Source organism: Nothobranchius furzeri, chromosome 8 (assembly GCF_043380555.1).
Source record: "Nothobranchius furzeri strain GRZ-AD chromosome 8, NfurGRZ-RIMD1, whole genome shotgun sequence".
NCBI lineage: Eukaryota > Metazoa > Chordata > Actinopteri > Cyprinodontiformes > Nothobranchiidae > Nothobranchius > Nothobranchius furzeri.
Window position 1 is genome coordinate 47,135,233 of NC_091748.1, and position 17,677 is coordinate 47,152,909.

Consider the following 17,677-nt stretch of genomic DNA (forward strand, 5'->3'; position numbering starts at 1 on the left):
CGTGATGTCAGGCATTCAAGTATTGAGTATATTTACTGCATATTACAGTAAAATATTCTGTATGTGACCATATTATGGTGATCCTTGGGTCGTGATGATGGGGCCCTTTAATATTGTTGCCCAGGGTACAACAAAGTGTTAATCTGGCCCTACCTATAACCCAGTTGGTTTTGTTTTAATTCAATTCAAAATATTTTCTGCCATTTTCTCTGTCTAGAGCCAAAGCGCGTTCCTCCTCCAGTATCACCGAAGCCTCGCGGGCCTCCGACAGCTCCCAAACCCGGCAAAGCTGTAGCGTCTCCAGTTACCATGAGCCCGGCTGCAGCCAGTCCCACCTCGGCCCCTAAGCCTTCCTCTGTAGCCCCTCTTCCAGCTCTTGACACCCCCTCCGGCCCCTGTCTGTCTCTGGGACTCCCTCCTACTTCCCCGTCTCCAGCTCAGAGTCCCTCCACTCCGTCGCCTCACCCCGTCAAACCTCCTCGCTCCTCCATCGCTGGCCTCACTATTGACCTCCTGGCAGGAAGGGAGGTGGAGGAGGAAGAGGAGGAGGGGAGGAGAGAGAAGGAGGCAGAACCCGAGGAAGCCTTTAAGGAGGGATGGAGCGAAGGAGGAGATGGTGGGTCACGTGGAGGAAGGGGAGAAAGAGGGAGAGATTCAGAATCGTTTGGAGGAGACCAGCGCCTCCTTGGCTGCAGCTCTGCAGGCTGTAGAGCACAAAATAAAGGAGGAGGACAAGCCAAATGAGTGAGTATGAGTCATGCTAGAGAGTAGAATCAAATAGAATCCTCTACATAGGATGTCCGGGTAAATAAAACACATCACATTATCTTTTTGTTTTCTGAAATAAACAAGTCTAATATGAAATTTCAGAAATTAGGTCTGGATGAGGGGCAAAAATCTAGAAAATCATCTTTACTTCCAGATTTCCCCCTTTACATTACCTAAAACTAAAAAACTCAAATGAAGAAAACAGTCATTGTCCAGATGGTCTAATCGATTTTTACTTTCTTTATGAAGCTCCATGGCAGCCATGACACCTAATAAAAACATGATTTCTCATGTACTTTGCTGGTCTTTGTAAAACGTCATTCTCCTATAAAATGAAAACAATTGTAAAACATGAGTTTTTTAAGTATAAACAATAAACAAAAATCATGATTTATATTATTATTTTGGGATTTATCATTACTTTTTGTTGATCTTTACAATTAGTCGACTCTATTGTATGTTTCTGAGTTTGTCAGGTGTGTGTGTGTGTGTGTGTGTGTGTGAAAATAGTGAATGTCACCCATAAACTGAATCTTAAAGCTGCTTTCCATCAGTGGAGGAACTCACCTCCACACTTGACTCAATGATTCTGTCAGCATGTTTATCGAAGCCTCAATAAATGCTAATTATTCCATTTTTCTTTTTCAAAAATTTCCAGCCAAAAAGGAACCGTCTCTATCCTGGATGACATCGGCAGCATGTTTGACGACTTGGCAGACCAACTGGATGCAATGCTCGACTGATCTCCAGCCCCCCTCCCCCTGACCCATCCCTCATGACATGTAGGTGTGTGAGAAGACGGCGCTCCCAAGACTAAATGCTGGCGCTTTGGGGAGCTCGTGTTTGAGCGTCTGGCCCTCCCATGTTTAGTGCTTCCTGAGTAGCCTTGAAGAGGGAGTCCTCTTTATCTGGTGCAGTAGCTCTGGCTCCTTCTCCTGATGCGAGGAAGCTGCTCCCACACAACCTCTGACCTCTGCAGCCCAGCGCGTTACCTCCACCCAGCCTCAGACTGCTGCGTGGACCGAGAAGCACAATAATTCATCTCAACACAAAAAAGGCTGGCTTAGACAAACTTTCGGGTGCAGTCTTAAGAAACTAAGCACACTAATTGTCTCAAAGGCAAGTAGACGGAGAGATGAACAAACATGTCACGCTCTGATGAGGATTTTTAAAAGCACACTGAAACACAGACCGCTCTCTTTGCGTCCATCTCTCCTCTAAAATATCAAAAGGATTCATTTTTCCAGATGCGTCGTAGCCTCCGTTTCTCCTCTGTACGAGTGGAGGCCAGTGGTTCGCTGGACTTCCTGACCCGCGTGTCGTCTCTTCTCACGTTGTTGTTGTTGGTGCTCTTGCTGTTACTGTTGGTGTTGTTGTTTCGAGCGTGTGCGTAGTCCCTGCTTTTTGCTCATGTCAGTGTCCTCCTGCTCGTACAGTACGTAGTTACGCTAAGGATCAGACCAGCTATGAGTTCTTAAGACACTTGCACATAAATCAGATCGCCGGTGTTCATCTCTACACATGAAGGTTTTATGCTTGATAATAATAATAAGAGACCAACACACGTGAGGTACAACCAGTGGCGGTTCTACATGGAATTACTCCCCGGGCGAGGCCCCCTTTGGAACACCCCCCCCCCCCCCCTCTCCAATAGATCTTTATCATGATCCATAATATTTTAGAATTACCTCTGTAATTGTAATTTAAACTGACAAAAAAAACTGTAGACTACCAAAAATGCCAACTTTTACAGAACAAATCATGTAAAAATAATCAGTGCAGCCATCTGCAATAAATAAACAGGATAGTTAGTGGTGACTGGGGAGTTTTCTTCTATTCAATTCAAGTTTATTTATATAGCGCCAAATCACGACAAGAGTCGTCTCAAGGCATTTCACATAATAAACATTCCAATTCAGGTCAGTTCATTGAGCCAATCAGAAAAAATGTTTCCTATATAAGGAACCCAGCAAATTGCATCAAGTCACTGACTAGTGTCAATGACTTTACAGCAATCCTCATACTAAGCAAGCATAAAGCGACAGTGGAGAGGAAAACTCCCTTTTAACAGGAAGAAACCTCCAGAGAATCCTGGCTCAGTATAAGAAGCCATCCTCCACGACTCACTGGGGATCGAGAACACACACACACACACACACACACACACACACACACACACACACACACACACACACACACACACACACACACACACACACACACACACACACACACACACACACACACACACAAAGACAAAGTAATGTGTCTATAGTTATATTGTGATTTCTTAGTAAATATTCTATTTGGTGAGAGATAAACTTTATTATATTTATCCTAGTGGATCTATAATTAAACAGATAAACTAGTAGTAGCACATCCACTGTCAAGGAAAGCAAAAAGTTATTATCAGGAGAGGGAGAAAGTTTAAGTGGTTAGCAGCAGTGTGCTAGACAATAGCCCCCTCCATGAGGCCACCACAGCTCAGCAGAACATTGTTGTAGCTTCTTCTGGGGAGAAAAACAGAGAGAAAATAAAGTTAACAGCTGAAATTGCAGAAAATAATACAGTTAAAGAGCAGATTGTGGAAGAAAGCAGTAGAATGTGAAAAGTGGTCAGTGTATCTTCCAGCAGTCTAAAGCCTGGTTTATGCTTCTCCGTCAGCTCCGCAAGGGACAGATACGCACGGATTGACGGAAGTGTTTTGCTCTCGTGCTTCTCCGTCTCCTGGAGAGTGTTGCAAAGCAATTGCCGGGCAGGACAACAGAGGGTGCAGCGCTGTTCTGTGGTATCCTGTCATGTATCGGTCCAAGATCGTGTGTTTATATTGTGTTTTTGGGTATATAAGAGACTTTTAACACGGACATATTTGTCTCTCATTCTCCCACCTCTTCATGCGCTTCCCACCTCTAAACCCACGTTTCCTGTCATTTCCGTCCACAAATAAAACGCTTGCTGCGCATCTTTTCACTCCTCCAGTCACGGGATTTAAACGTTCATATTTTTAGAGTTTTTTCGCGAGGTATTCTTCAAGCTTCTCCATGTCTGCCGCTAGTTAAACTCGGCTCTCTTTGCAATGGCGGCGCTGTAAACAACAGCTGCGTCCTGACCAATCACAAGCTTGCGTAATCCATCTCGTTTGACGATGTTTAAAAAAGTGGGCTCGACTCCGTACGTACTTGCGTGCCTGCCGAAGCCCTACGCAAGGACAGATAATGGCGTTGCGTGTCTCCGCACTGACGCAGACGGAGAAGCATAAATCAGGCTTAAGCCTATAGCAGCATAACTACAGAGATAACTCATGATAATCTATCCTATTTAGATGGAGGCATGTTGGAGTCAGGACAAGGGAGAGCCGTCTTTACCGACTGTACACTCCACCTCCCTCTACTCCCCCACTTGTCCAGATTTAGGCTAACATCAGATTTTAACCATAGGCCCTATCAAATAAAAATGTTTTAAGCCTATTCTTAAAAGTAGACAAAGTGTCTGCCTCATGGACTAAGGCTGGGAGCTGGTTCCACAGGAGAGGAGCCTGATAACTAAAAGATCTGCCTCCCATCCTAATTTTAGATATTCTGGGAACCACCAGTAGACCTGCAGTCTGAGAGCGAAATGCTCGGTTAGGAACGTATGGAACAATCAGATCACTGATGTATGATGGAGCTTGATTATTAAGAGCTTTTTATGTGAGAAGAAGGATCTTAAAATCTATTCTGAATTTAACAGGTAGCCAATGTAGGGAAGCTAAGACAGGAGAGATATGATCTCTCTTTTTAATTCTCATCAGAACTCTAGCTGCAGCATTTTGGACAAGCTGAAGACTTTTAACTACATTCTGTGGACTTCCTGAGAGTAATGAATTACAGTAATCCAGTCTTGATGTAATAAATGCATGAACTAGTTTTTCAGCATCACTCCTGGAAAGGATGCTTCTAATCTTAGCAATATTCCGAAGGTGCATGGAAAAAGGAAATCCTACAAACCTGTTTAACCTGGGATTTGAATGACATGTCCTGGTCAAAGATAACACCAAGGTTCCTTACTTTGTTCTCGGAGATTAATGTAATGCCATTCAGGTCAGGTGATTGGCTAAGCAATTTCCTTTTCTGGATTTATGGTCCAAAGATGAGAACTTCCGTCTTGTCTTGATTTAAAAGCAAAAAGTTTAGAGTCATCCAATTTTTTATGTCCTCAAGACAAGCCTGTAATCTACCCAACCGATTAGGTTCATCAGGGTTAATGGATAAATATAACTGAGTATCGTCAGCATAACAGTGGACGTTTATCCCATGCTGTCTAATGATTTTACCAATTGGGAGCATATATATAGTAAAAAGAATTGGTACAAGCACTGAACCCTGTGGTACTCCAAGTAACCCTGGAGTATGAAGACGATTTGTCATGTACATTTACAAAATGAAATCTGTCAGACAGGTAGGATTTAAACCAGCCTAGCGCTGCTCCTTTGATCCCTACAACATGTTCAAGTCTAAAAGAACATTGTGATCAACTGTGTCAAAGGCAGCACTGAGATCTAACAAGACTAGAACAGACACAAGATTCTTATCCGAGGCCATGAGAATATCATTTGTAACTCTCACTAACGCAGTTTCAGTGCTGTGATACTCTCTAAAACCAGACTGAAATTCCTCAAACAGAGCATTAGTGTTTAAATGCTGACATACTTGGATGGCCACTATTTTGTCCAGGACTATGGATAAAAATGGAAGGTTATATATTGGTCTATAATTCATTGGGTCATCTGGATCCAGAGAAGGCTTCTTAAGTGAAAGGTTTGATTACAGCATCCTTAAAATCTTGTGGTACATACCCATTTACTAAGGATAGATTGATTATATCTAGAATGGGGGCAGTAACCAAAGGAAATGCATCTTTAAACAATTTGGTTGGGATTGGATCCAAAACACAAGTTGAAGGTTTACACTGCAAAAATTAGCCATCTTAAAATAAGCTAAAAAATAGTTGAATTTAGTCTAAATGACCTTAAATTAAGTGAAATAATCTGCCAGTGCAGCAAGATAATTGCACTTGGTAAGACTTCTTGAAATAAGAAAAAATATCTACACTTTAGACAAGTGACAGATTTCTTAATACAAGTAGTGAAACACTAATTTCAAGTGCAAAATTAAATAAAATTAACTCAAAACTAGCCTGTTGGTGCTTTTTTCAGTTTTTTATCCCTCTCATGTTGAGATGAACAATCTTGGAACAAGCAACTGTACAAGATTAATCTTATGCAATCAAGAATCATTAATAGGTTTTGTTTTAAATCAAGACAAAGAATTTATAATAGAAGAAATTAGGCACAGGGTGTAATAAACAACCTTTATTTGAAATTTCTTTTCAAATGTCAAAAATTTTTCCAAACATCGCACAGATCAACGACTTTCTTAACAAATCTTAATTTTAAGCGTATTGTTTTGTATTCCTCTAACACATGAAGAACCTCAACATTTCATATACTAAAACTTTGTTTTAAGATGAACATTTTAGACACAGATTTTTTTTTTGGTAACGTATACAGTGTCAGGAAGAATCTAACAAAAAAAAAATTAAGAATGTAGTTGTAAATGTCTACATCACAACCTCTAAATGTTGGGTAAGAACTTTTCTGAACAAACATGACAGTCTAGCTTGGACAGTGCTACTTCTAACAAAAACTTTTCCACTCTGCCATGGCTTTTTTGTATGAGCCTGTGGTGTCTTGCTCATGGATATTGTCCTTTAAAACTTCAGTCTGAATGACAGACAGAAGGGTTGCCACACACTTTGGATAAGTGAGATGCAGGGTGTAGCAGTATGCCATTAGATACAGCAAACCTTGACCGAGGTCTTCTTTTGCAAATGTGGTGATGGGAGTGGTTTCCAGTGCCACAAGACAGGTTGACCCATCAAACAGCAAAACCGGGCCCAAGAGGGATCTCTTCTGGAGGTACATGGCTGGATCTTCTGTTGGCTAAAGAAAAAGGACAAATTATTTCTTCATGGTAGAACAGAGAATCTGAAATGTTACTGGTGCAGTCCAACTACTTGAGACACAATTGCTGTCCCCACATGACTGACCATTTAATTTTAATCACTTAGAGACTCTGTCTAATACTAATTTTAATTACATTACATTATGAGAGAGAGAGAAAGATGAAAAGTCAGAGAGAGAGAGAGACAGAGAGAGAGAGAGAGAGACAGAGAGAGAGAGAGAGAGAGAGAGAGAGAGACAGAGACAGAGAGAGACAGAGACAGAGAGAGAGAGAGAGAGAGACAGAGAGAGAGAGAGAGAGACAGAGACAGAGAGAGACAGAGAGAGACAGAGAGAGAGAGAGAGAGAGACAGAGAGAGACAGAGAGAGAGAGAGAGAGACAGAGAGAGAGAGAGACAGAGAGAGAGAGAGACAGAGAGAGAGAGAGAGAGAGAGAGAGAGACAGAGAGAGAGAGACAGAGAGAGAGAGAGAGAGAGAGAGAGACAGAGAGACAGAGAGAGAGAGAGAGAGAGAGAGAGACAGAGACAGAGACAGAGAGAGAGAGAGAGAGAGAGAGAGACAGAGAGAGAGAGAGAGAGACAGAGACAGAGAGAGAGAGAGAGAGAGAGAGAGAGAGACAGAGAGAGAGAGAGAGAGAGAGAGAGAGAGACAGAGAGAGAGAGACAGAGAGAGAGAGAGACAGAGAGACAGAGAGAGAGAGAGAGAGAGAGAGAGAGAGAGAGAGAGAGAGAGAGAGAGAGAGAGAGAGAGAGAGAGAGAGAGAGAGAGAGAGAGAGAGAGAGATGAAAAGTCCCCACCATCCTGTTTATTCTGCATCCTGCAGCACTACGGATCAGAACCGCTGCAGATACGAGTCACATTACTGCTACAAGTCTGCTCCACACACACAGGAGCAGGAAGTACAGCAAGCCGTTGTAGTGAACATAATTTAAACTGTATTATTGCCAACCCGTACATAATAGACATGCCATCATTGCATTGTTAGCAGCAGAAATTAAATGTTGTTACCATTTCCAATACAAATGCATGTTAATGAAATACATTATATTTTACTGCATATATTTATGTGTCATTTAGACTAAGATGAGTGTTATTAATACAAACCTTAAACGTTACTGAAATGTGGGTCAAATATATAAAAATATTTTAACTATAAATATCAGATGGTAAAAAGGAAATAAACACTAATCTAATGCATATTATTGAGCCTTTCATAATAAGAGTCTGTTATTTTAGCCTGATCATTTTGATGTTTTATTTCATATTTTTTAGCAGCAAACCAGTTTTGTTTCACTTGAAACGTTGTCAAATGAAATATTCAATTAATCCACAGAAGCTTAGATTCAAACACTTAACGATAACATATTTGGCTTTTAAAAAATTGAGGCAGTTGAATGCACAGAGTATGTGGTGGGGCATGGTCAGGATGGTACCACCTCTGCCTCAATTTGAGTCAGGAAAAACCCTGCATGTACAAAATAAAACCACTTGCAGACATTCAACAGATATGAGAAAACTAACCTGAAGGACATGAATTAATGCCTCACTGGCATGTCCCAGCTTCTTGGGGGGTACAGCTGGTGATGGGAAGAGCATGGGGTGTGCCCTGAACAGGGCTATGTTGTGTTTCACTGGAACACAGTAAATCAACTTTTAGTTCAACATTACTCTGCCTAAATCTGATTGACAGCTTCATCTTGAGTTCACAAATAATCCCGTGCCACCATTAACAGTCCTGTATTTTTCTAAATACCAGAAAGCATTATTTTGTACACTCATTTGACAAAAATTGTTCATCTTATATTATAGGGCTAGACATTCAAGAGTCAATCACAAGAGCATCGACTCCGCAGCTGACTGGATCTCAAGCCAGTCGGCACTTGCTTACTGCCTGAATTAAATAAAAGATTGTTTCTATGTTATTATTAAGGATTTGAGCATGCTCTCGTGTCCTTGAATGCACTGGCAGGAGATCCATCTGGAGCTATGCTGTGATTTGGGATCCATTGTGGAGCGACAGATGAACCGCACAAATCCGAATCCAGTCCATATTCTATTTTACAACTAGAACCCTCCAGAACCTCCTCTGCTCCCCAATCACACGCTTCAAGGTAACCAGACTGAATGACAGCTCAGAAGAGGCTGCACTCTCAGGCATTTCCAAATAAAACAAACACCAGGCAGATCGACTTCTTAAATGTAAATAACAACTCGTTACTCTACGATGTATTCAATTCTATTTTTAATTTATTCCCGACAGGAACCTCTCCTCTGTCCCGACTGTGTTTATAACCTCTGCAACTAGCTTGGTTCTTTTGCACTTTGGCAGCCAGTGTCTCGATCTCGCAAGTTTTCTTTTTTCTGGGTAGAACACAGGAATCCCTTAATGTGCTGAGGACGTAGCGTGACCAAATATGGTTAATTGAGGGTGTTTCTGTATATAAATGACTGAACAGACATGAGCACCTGGGTATGCATGTGTGATTTTTAATCAGACGAGTATAGAGGAACGTGCGTACGAGAGGCCACCGCATGTTTCATAAATCAGGATTTTGACTGTTTGTACGAACAATCTAAATTTCTTTCATAGGAACGAATTTAGGAATATTTCTACAAAGTTTTGGTGAATGAGGCCCCAGAATCCTAGCAGTCACAAAGAGCAATATAAATAAAATTATAAATAAATTTAAACACTGTAGACTATTTTTATGGTTTGTTGTGTTTAATTTTAAATGTAGTTGATGTAATGTACAGAAAGGTCAAGCTTCTTGTCCTTGTTGCCCCTCGAACTTATCAATGTTCAAGGACACACAGTGCACTGTCACATCCACTCTTGCCGGATCCACTCCCAGCAGAACCAACCGGACTCCACCTCCTATCAGGCCTCGTGCCTCCGGCACTCGCCAACGTTCCCTACGCCACTCATAAAAGCCGGAAGCATTCTTCCAGACGCCGTCAGTCATCGAGGGTTCTTCAAGCTCAAGACTAGAGCCTCTTTTACCTTAACAGACTCTAAACTCCTTGCTCCGATCCGGAGCCGAACCTCCTGCTCCTCTCTGGAGCACACTCCACCCACACCTGGAGCAGCCAGCTTCTTCCTGCCTCCCGCTCCATCGACTCCAGCCGTGGGGTAAGTCACCATCCGTGACAGGGCTCAGTCATGCTGTCACAGACGGTGAATTACCCCACGGCTGGAGTTGGAGCGGGAGGCAGGAAAAAGCCAGCTGCTCCAGGTGTGTGCTTCCGAGAGGAGCGGGAAATTTGGCTTCTGACGGGAGCAGTAGGTTCGACTCCTGGCCTGATGGGAGGTGGAGTCCGGTTGGTTCCGGCAGGAGTGGATGTGACAGTGCACCCCAGCTATCATCTTTTTCTCTGAGAAAGTTTGGTCTCCTCAGCTTAAGAAATATTTAACTATATACTTTATTAAAGAGGGGTCATCTGACATTCTAACCAATATGGTACAATTATTCCAGTTTCATCAGTGTTAACAATATACATAACGATAATCATACTTATATCTGTAGCAACAGTTACATGGTGTGTGGATGACAGCACAATGACTAACCTTCATCCTGGTTCATGGGTGGCTTCAACACCTTCTTCCAAACACCGTAAAACTGTTTTTTAATTCTGTCAGGAATGTGCAGTTGCCTTTATCCAGGATGCGCCTCAGCTCGTCCATCACCTATAGTGAAAGAAACAAAAAAGTATATGCTTGCTTTATGGGGAAGAAACAATAAAAAATAAGCCACTTACATTGTGAAGCTCCTTGAAACATGGGTATGCCTCGAGAATCTTTCCGGCTCTTTCCTCTTCTTTCAGAACATCACTGTCAATGAAGGCTCGTCTTGATTGAAACTCAAGGTCAAGGATTTGCCGGACCTTGGTTGGTTGGTTGGGCTTTGGCTTCTTATACATTGCCTGCAGAGTCTTGTAATGCCTGGCCTGCGTTACTCGACTATCCTTGTCAGCTAAAAAAACATAACAAACATTTAAAAAAACATAGGAGAATCTCCAATCTCAGAATCTATGTGAATAAGGATTACAGAACATAGTTAAATTAAACAACTGTGAGCATAAACAATCCAGTTACTCAGCAGTTTACACAGATGAATATATTTTGAAACACAAGGTTGACATACCATTTAGAATCGATACTGTAAAATCATCCAATCCATCCATGATTTCCTTGTGTTCCTTTCAACTGTGCCTTTACCTGGAGGACAGAAACAACCATCATGCTGTGCCATGCAGATAAAAACGGAAACTGCTCTAGACTGGTTTTAAAAGTCTAGTGACCACCTGTCATGGATCCAAAGTTTAGCACCAAAAGCATCAAACATCTCTTATGTTTTTTATTGGGGTTGAACTGTATTTTGATCATGTGTTTCAAATAATATTAGTAATATCAATTTCACAAGAATGACTGAAAAAAAACCTGTTGTTTTTATTCTTAAAAACAATTATGAACTGTTGATTTTCCAAATTCTTTCATTCATGATTTTTTTTTTTCACCAACTGAAAATAGTTCACTGAAAGCTCCATACACCTTACACTCGTGTGTAATCTTTCCGGCAGGATGAGTGACTTTCTTTATCCAGGGTTTCTGCAGAAATCAGCAAAACAAATTTAATGCTTTTTAATGCCATTTTAAAGCCATTTTTAACCTTTTTAATGCCATAAACAAACACACATGAGAATCCACGGATATATATGTACATAAAAAAATCCTCTGAGAATTCAATGTATTATAATGTACCCTGAGATAAACAACAAAAAAATGTATGCCTGGAACATAGCAAATACATAGTTGCATGGAAAGTTACATGTTATTGAACATGCTACAGCATTTTTTTCACACAACAGGATTAATGCATCTTAGGTGTGTTCTTGCTGTGTCTTTCTAAATCCATGCTTTCGTTCTTTTTTAAACACAGAAACAGTTTTGTTTACCTGTTTGTAGCTACAGTTTCGCCGACGGCTGCCGGCTTCTTCAGGCTGACGCTGATGGTGGCGCGTCACTTCCTTCTCCGTTTATCTGCGGGCAGCAGAGGACGTTTTCGCCCTCTACAAGAACCAAAACCAGTGATAACCCTACCATACATCAGAGTAGAGCTGAAACAACTAATCGATTTAATCGATTATAATCGATTATTAAAATAGTTAACAACTTTTTTAGTCATCGATTAGTTGTTTAATAATCATATTTTACCGCATAAAGTCTATTTTTACCACAATCTGACATCGGTTACAAGCTGTTAAATTTGCCGCCAGTGTGTGGCAGTAATGAGCCACTGATCTACCAGTGGAGCCGTAGAAGAAGAAATGAGCCAATGAGTGCCCTCGGTTTTCATGACGTATCACGTTACTGACGCTCATCTTGCTGTGAGAGATGGCGGAACAAGAGGAAATACGGAAGAAAAATAGAAGCGACAAAACTGAAGAGAAACCCCAGACAAAAACCTCACGAGTATGGGAGCACTTTACTCTAGATGCCTTGAAAAGACGGGTGACCTTCAAAATATACAAAAACCATCTAGCATAGCACGGAAGCACGACGTCCCTAAGTGAACATTTGAGACGAAAACATGTGGGGGCTGATGCAGCAGAGGAAGAGCACCGCGGTCAAGTGAGCTGTCATTTGGAAGAGCCAGCCCGGTAAGTAACAGAAAATAAACAAGCTGGAAGCCCGGTAAGTAACAGAAAATAAACAAGCTGGACTTAAAGTTTTAGCTGAGTTCGTTATACTGGATGTTAAACATGTTTTTTGCCGCGTCAGTTTACGGTGTTCTACTTCTGATTGACTAGATGCCATCGTGAATCTCCTCCGTGTTGTGAATCATGCGCTTGCCAAATTCAGCACGTCTGTTTATAAGAATGTTCTCGTTAAGAGAAAAACGGCACAAACCCATAACTATGTTCCTCATTCAAAAAAGGACAACTCCGCGGTGAAAAATTTACAGACGAGCTGTGTCCAGGTGAATATAACGTTGCATAGTTGTACGCTTTCAATTTTTAAATACAGGAGAAATTCAGAAAAAGTCATTTTTTTACTATTAAAAGGCTGTTTTACCGTCTAACGCTGTAAAACGCCTCACAACACATTTTTATCATGTTTCTTAAACAGTATTACACAAAATAAACATTTTTCACATTTCTCTAGCTAATTTAAACACTCCCGACTCAAAGTAAAAACCTCATGAGCTTCTTACTTAGAGCTTTTTAATAGTAAAAAAATTAGAATTTTTTCTGAATATCTCCTGTTGCGGGCTATTTTGTAGAACGTAACCCTCAAAATAAATGATCACTGTATATTGTTAATTAATTCAAATAATATAATATTGATTTAGTGTTGTAGTGTGTGTGCTGCTTTATTTTATATGTGTACTTATTTCAGTCTATTTGTGTTTCTTATGCAGAAAAAAAACAAGCAACGATGGACAACTACATGGGGAACAAGACACTCACCCCCCAGCAATTCATACCACTTACAAACTCTATTCTAAACATGCTGGTAAAAGACATGAGGCCACTATCCATGGTGGAAGGAGCAGGCTTCCAACTAATGCTAAAAAATTATTCTGGACTGATATTTTGCACTGTTTAGCTCATTTTATACTGCTGACTGTGTTCATGTGCAATAAAATAGATTGCAGTCAACTGCACAATTCTCTTATGTTTTTTTTTCTTAACTGAAATGCATCCATCACTTGTATAGGTTAAATAGCTAAACAATAACAAACCGATTAATCGATTAATCAAAAAAATAATCGACAGATTAATCGATTATGAAAATAATCGTTAGTTGCAGCCCTACATCAGAGGCATAACGGAAAAAATAAGAGCAACAATGAAAAAACACAACATAAACACACCAACAAAGCCATACACAACAGTTAGAAACAGACTAGTACACCCAAAAGACAAAATATCAGCTGGACAAAAATGTGGAGTCATCTACGAAATCCCATGCAAAATATGCAATAAAACATACATAGGAGAAACCGGACGCCAACTCAATACACGGAAAATAGAACACAGAAAGGAGTGCGAGAAAGAGGCAAATCGTAAACACACAAGAGCAGCAAAAGAAGAAGCAGAAAGTACAATAAAAAAGTCAGCCGTAACAGATCATTGCTTAAGAGAAAACCATATAATGGACTGGGACAACACACGGATCATAACCACCGAACAACAAAAATACAAAAGATGGATCAAGGAAGCAATCGAGATAAGGAGACGTGGATGTGGGACCATGAACAGGGACGACGGAGTTTACACGCTGGACCACGCATGGGACTGCATCGTCGGAGAGGGGAGAGCGGGCAGTAGAGGGCGACAACGTCCTCTGCTGCCCGCAGATAAACGGAGAAGGAAGTGACGCGCCACCATCAGCGTCAGCCTGAAGAAGCCGGCAGCCGTCGGCGAAACTGTAGCTACAAACAGGTAAACAAAACTGTTTCTGTGTTTAAAAAAGAACAAAAGCAAGGATTAATGCATGTGCCTTAGCTCACTAGTTTTTGATTCCAGCTCTGACTCAACATCTGTCAGTTCATTGCATTTGTCCCTGTATCTCTTCCTTAGAGTATTAGATTTTGTTATCATTTGAGCCATGAGCGTGCTCGGTTTGTTTTCTGCCTGTTCAGCTAGTTGATCAGCATCTTTCTGAAGGCTGAAACACACCACCCTTAATATCTCTTTTTCTTTTTCAGCTGTTCTAGATGAATGGAGCGCTCCACATGCACTCTCTGACATGTTATGGCTTCTGTTTCTATAACTTCACATGCAGACATTTGAGGTTTGCCAGAAAGGAAAGCTGGCCTGTACACTTTGCAGGGCACAATGTCATCAATGAAGAAACCCCTGTCTACCATGATGACCATCTCTAGTTGTAGCATTTTCAACACACCAGATTCCCAGGTTAGTCCTTTCCTTTCTGGCAAAACTCAAATGTCTGCATGTGAAGTTATAGAAACAGAAGCCATAACATGTCTGAGAGTGCATGTGGAGCACTCCATTCATCTGGTCCAAGAACACAAGCTTTTTGATTGTTATTCCCCTCCTTGCATTTGTAAACAATCAGCTATATGCTGTGGTTTTTCTCCTTACCAACTTTTAAAATAGACCACTAGTGAAGGCCTGGGCAAAGACGCCTGATGTCTGAGAACCTCAACATATGTACGGCAACCACACTGTATATTTACACACTTTCATAAAGAAGCTGCATATCAAGCTTTCATTCAGATGACCTTCAACAGTGCTGCACCCTGAGGGACATCCGAGTAAAACCTTGAGATGGCCATTTTCTGTTCACTAACTTGCTTTAGTAAATCCTTACTTTGGTTAAATAAATCAGTTGTTGAACCCCCCACGCCTCTGTTTGGTCTCCTTTCTTATTACAGCCCACCACTTCCAGTCTGGGTTGTAACAATCTGCAGACAGATTTCTGAGTATCTCCTCCTTTGGTATACAGATCCTCACTGAGCCAAGTACTGTGAACAAATAGTTTCTCCATGATATTATCCAGCAAGGTCCCGTTTTTGACAAAACAAGGGTGAGGTAATGAAAATATAGAAATATTTCATTAAATTAACATTTAAATTATTTATATGAATCATTAAAATAAATAAAAAAACATGTTTTGAAATATATAAAGTGTACCAAACTTGACTCAGTCCATTCAACAATTCTAAATGGACAATTATGTAACTCATCAATTAATTATTTGAAAGGATAATTTGTCAATTAAATGCTGAAAAAAATAAACAATACATTAATGAGGGAAGAACTTTTTAAACTTGAACATACCTACACCCACAAGTCTATTTTTACCTGGAGTCTCCTCTCAAGAGTGGCTGAAGTAATATTACAACTTTGACAGAATACAAATTCTCTCTCTCTCTCTCTCTCTCTCTCTCTCTCTCTCTCTCTCTCTCTCTCTCTCTCTCTCTCTCTCTCTCTCTCTCTCTCTCTCTCTCTCTCTCTCTCTCTCTCTCTCTCTCTCTCTCTCTCTCTCTCTCTCTCTCTCTCTCTCTCTCTCTCTCTCTCTCTCTCTCTCTCTCTCTCTCTCTCTCTCTCTCTCTCTCTCTCTCTCTCTCTCTCTCTCTCTCTCTCTCTCTCTCTCTCTCTCTCTCTCTCTCTCTCTCTCTCTCTCTGGAAGCCCCACTTTAAGGGCCTTTGCAGTGTATTAGTGACTCATATATTGTACATCCACAGTCATAAAGTTTTCAATCAGTAGTTTTATTTCAGTATGTATTTTCCAGTATCACAAAAAATATTAATTTTATATGGTTAAAATCATCTAGCTTATGTGCACTTTTTAAAACACTGCCCAGCAAACATTCGGACGTTTAATGACAGTTGAACGGTCACAACTATAAAATAATATCACAGGAATTAGGAAAAAATTACACAACATCTACTCTATTTGCCTTGCCCATACTCAAACCTGGATCCTCCGGGGGGAGAGTCACCAGCTCTACCAGCTGAGCTATGACAACTACTGAATATCAGATTTCTTTATATAGATAGGTAGAGGGTAAAGTGCGGGGTAAACTAACCAATCAGAGGACAGAGAAGATCTGCCACAGGCCACGCCTCCAGAGTGCCAAAACCCCTTACAGCCGAGCGAGCAGAGTCAGAAACCGAGCGCGCAGAGAGGCTGCCGCGCGCGCACGTTTTCCTCTGCCGTGTGCTCGTTGGCAACGCGCGCACGCAGGTTTGTCACTTGTGCACATCCTTGTGCGCTCACAGACACAGTTTGCTCCCTCTCAGTGCACAAATGACCTCTCGCTATGTATATTTTCACTCGCGAGTCCCGTTCACACGCGCGATGTGGACCCAATCCGCGTGCACGTGTTGTGGCACGCCTCTGACGCCATACCTGTCTGTTTTGTGTCCTGTGTGGAGTCATTGTTTCATTGTCAGCATGCATCCTAATAAACCTGTGAAGTTAATTCTACCTGTCTGCCTGCTTCCTACCCGGTCTGGATCCTCGCCTTATCTCCGCTCCACATGACTCCACCCGAACCCGTTGATGGATCCAGACGGGAGATTCTGCCTTGGGAGAATCTGCTCCAGTGGCTTACCCCGACCCACCAGCCGGCTTCTCCGTCTCCAGCCCCATCTCCGCCTCGCCGCCGCCGCCGGCCTCGCCGACCTTCGGCCGCGGCGTTCCTCCCTGTCCTCCCGGAACCGGAGGCATGTTTGGACTGGGAGCCGCTGCCAGATCGCTCCAGCTATGGGGGCACGAGGCTGGCGATCTGTTCCCCCGGAGTCGGTCCACGGCGTGGGGAGAGACGCTGGAAGCCACCGCAGCCCTGCGCTTCTGGACGGAGCTTCGAGCCCGCCGTTGGCCGTGCCCGGCGTGGCAGTTTGGACACGCCCCCGGCCAGACCACCAGTCCCGTCTCCTGCCGAACCAGAGCCTCCGTCGGTTGCAGAGGAAGGAGCAGCAATCGCAGCCCGGCTGATAGAGCAACGGGCGGAGCTCGACCGGTTCCGCGAGCTCCTCAGCCGCCAGGAGTCTCACCTGGACGCTCTATCCTCCTCGTCTCTGGGCCAGAGGAGCGAGCACGGGATTCACCCAGCGGAGCTCGCTGGTCAACGGACTGAGCTGGCCCAGCTCCGTTGGGCGCTCAGCCTCAGGGAGCTAGAGTTGGACAAGGTGACCTCCCGCCTCTCCTCATCGCTCCAAGCTCTCCTAGCAGCGGCCCTGCTACCGACCCAAAAGCAGACGGTACTGGATCCGGACCAAAACTCGGCGGTTCAGAAGTCGAGGGACCAGAAGCTGACTCCTCCGGGCCCGAAGCAGACGGTTCCGGTTCCGGTCCAGAGGTCGATCGTCCGAAAACCGAAGGACCAGAAGTCGACGCCCCCGGACCCGACGCCCTCGGACAAGAAGTCAAG

At 42.5% G+C, this 17,677-nt stretch overlaps 1 protein-coding gene across 1 annotated transcript; it reads left to right on the forward strand.

Annotated features, from left to right (window-relative positions):
* On the forward strand, positions 1-2,373 carry LOC139071531 (zinc finger protein 704-like). Its single transcript, XM_070554075.1, has 2 exons — positions 1-744; positions 1,427-2,373. The coding sequence occupies exon 1, from the start codon at positions 310-312 to the stop codon at positions 742-744; it is 435 nt and encodes a 144-aa protein (XP_070410176.1). The 5' UTR covers positions 1-309; the 3' UTR covers positions 1,427-2,373.
* Positions 2,374-17,677: the final 15,304 nt, after the last annotated feature.